Source organism: Chiloscyllium plagiosum, chromosome 2 (assembly GCF_004010195.1).
Source record: "Chiloscyllium plagiosum isolate BGI_BamShark_2017 chromosome 2, ASM401019v2, whole genome shotgun sequence".
Classification (NCBI taxonomy): Eukaryota; Metazoa; Chordata; class Chondrichthyes; order Orectolobiformes; family Hemiscylliidae; genus Chiloscyllium; species Chiloscyllium plagiosum.
Window position 1 is genome coordinate 146,443,497 of NC_057711.1, and position 2,222 is coordinate 146,445,718.

At 46.0% G+C, this 2,222-nt stretch overlaps 1 protein-coding gene across 1 annotated transcript in view; it reads right to left on the reverse strand.

Moving 5' to 3' along the window:
• rcl1 (RNA terminal phosphate cyclase-like 1) overlaps window positions 1–365 on the reverse strand; it is a 27,010-nt gene extending 26,645 nt beyond the window's left edge. Inside the window, exon 1 of the mRNA XM_043720844.1 lies at window positions 167–365. Within this exon, the coding sequence (XP_043576779.1) occupies window positions 167–305 (139 nt within the window). The 5' untranslated portion in view covers window positions 306–365. The remainder of the gene's footprint in view (window positions 1–166) is intronic.
• Between the last annotated feature and the right edge of the window lie 1,857 nt (window positions 366–2,222).

The window sequence follows — 2,222 nt, forward strand, 5'->3', positions numbered from 1 at the left end:
GGAGGTGACAAGAGCCCAGGTCGTGGGGGGAACAAGAGCCCATGGGGCAGGATGGGGGGAGAGCCCAGGGAGTGGGGGAACAAGAACCTGGGCGTGGGGGTGCGGTGGTGGTGGGTGAGGGACGGGATTTCCTTGTCCCCAAACAGCGGGCCCCGCTCTGGCTCACCCTGCAGCCCCGGGTTCAGTTCCAGGCTCCTTATCCCGGTGATACACACGGTGCGGCCGCTCAGTACCGCCAGCGACAGCCTCATCCGCAGGTAGCCGGCTCCCTCCCAGCGCACGGTCTGCCCGCTGCCACCCGCCATCTTCCTGACCGTCTCCCTCCACACAGACACAGACACGCGCGCCGCGACAGACCCCGCCCCGTGCCTGGGTCATAGGTCAGGCACGCCCGCCGGGTACAAACCCCACCTCCCGGGGGGCTGTCAAGGCTCAGTCCCGCCCCTTAGTACAAACCCCGCCCCTCTATGGGACGGGTCATGGGTCAGACGCGCCCCCTCAGTACAGACCCCACCCCCAGGAATTAGGTCATAGGTGAGTTTCACCCCTTAATGGAACACCCCTGGGAGAGGGTCACAGGTCAGCTCCGCCCCCTGCTGCCAACGTGGTGAGGGAGAAGACTAATGTGAGCTCTTACTTCTCAAGTTGAATGGGGGTCCTGTTCAGTTATTAGCCCCCCCCCGACACCTCAAATATATCTAAATGTAGTCTTTTATAAGTAGGGAATGCCTTGGGTTTATTTTTGTCCTGTATACGTAAAGACTGTGCACAGAATCGAATTGCTCTAGTGACAATGTATGTGTATAAAGTGTTTTTTTATGAATAAAGTAAACTTTTGAAATGAGGAAATGTTCTGAAGAGTGGTTACTGAACTCAAAATGTGAACTCTCTTCCTCTCTACAGATGGTGCCAAACTTGCTGAGTTGTGCCCCAGCAATTTCTGTTTTTGTTCCTCAGAGGCTTGGTCTCTGATCTGTCAACATCTGCCTACATTCAATAACCACAGACTAAGGTCCTCCTGATAAAGTATAACTAGGCACCATTAAAATGTCAGCCCCTTGTGGTGCCTCAAAATGAACATCCTTAGTTTCCTGTATAAGTAAAAAATACCATTGTTTTTTACAACAGTAGAGAAGCTCTGAGAAATGTCAAAAAACCCATATGTTATTTGGATCTTTTTCTCTGTGAAATCTGTACAGATATGATTTAGAAACTTTATATATTTTTTATGAATATCATGTTGAAATCATTTGCACTTTTATTACATCTTCAATAGAATTGAATGTCAGAATAAGTTTTCAGGGAGCATTGCAAAACGAAGTGTGAAAAGGAGAAATTTGGATTGGAAATTCAAGTCTAAAATTGAGACAGCACAGAGGTCATAAGACCATTAAACATTGCAGCAGAATTGGTATTCTCTCAACTGTCACCAGTATATCTTTCCTTAGGTAAAGGGAGCAAAACTATTCACAGTATTCTGGTCTGCTTAGTACCTTGTACAGTTTTAGCAAGATCTCCTTATAATAGTCCAATCTCCTTTAGAATAAGGGCCATGTGGGTATTGCTGGCTAGGTGACCATTTATTGCCCATCCCTAGTTGTCCAGAGGGCAGTTAAAAGTCAACTGCATTGCTTAATGCTAGCAGTGTGTGACTGATGCACTAGGATCTCCAAATTCCTCACTGCTACAGCTTTCTGCAGTCTTTCACCATTTAACTAATATTCAGCTCATCTATTCTTCCTGGCAAAATGCAGAACATGACTTAGCCGTTTGGGTAGGATTGGAGGAATGTACAGCGTATCTGTACTGGGTAAGAAACAGCTATTCTGCTTAATTCCAGTTTCTACCACTTGGACTAGAGTGTTATAGGTTATGATGCTTCAAGTACTCAAATAGATTTTTAAAAATATGCTGAGGGCTTTGGCTGTACCACTCTAGAGAGAAAATGTCCTCTTATCCTACCAATTGCTTTGAACCTTTTTACTTTATTTACTTCTTTTTGAGGAAACAGGTGGCAGTGTCATACAGCATCCTATGGAAACAGAGCCTTCAGTCCAACCAGTCCATGCGGAACATAATTCTGAACTAAACTAGTTTGGCCTGCCTGCTCCTGGTCCATATACCTGCAAACCTTTCCTAATTCTTCTTATTCTTTGTATCTAAGCTCCTCAGAAGTTAAACATGTCAATCAAATTTGCTCTCAGCCTTCTCTAATGCAAAGA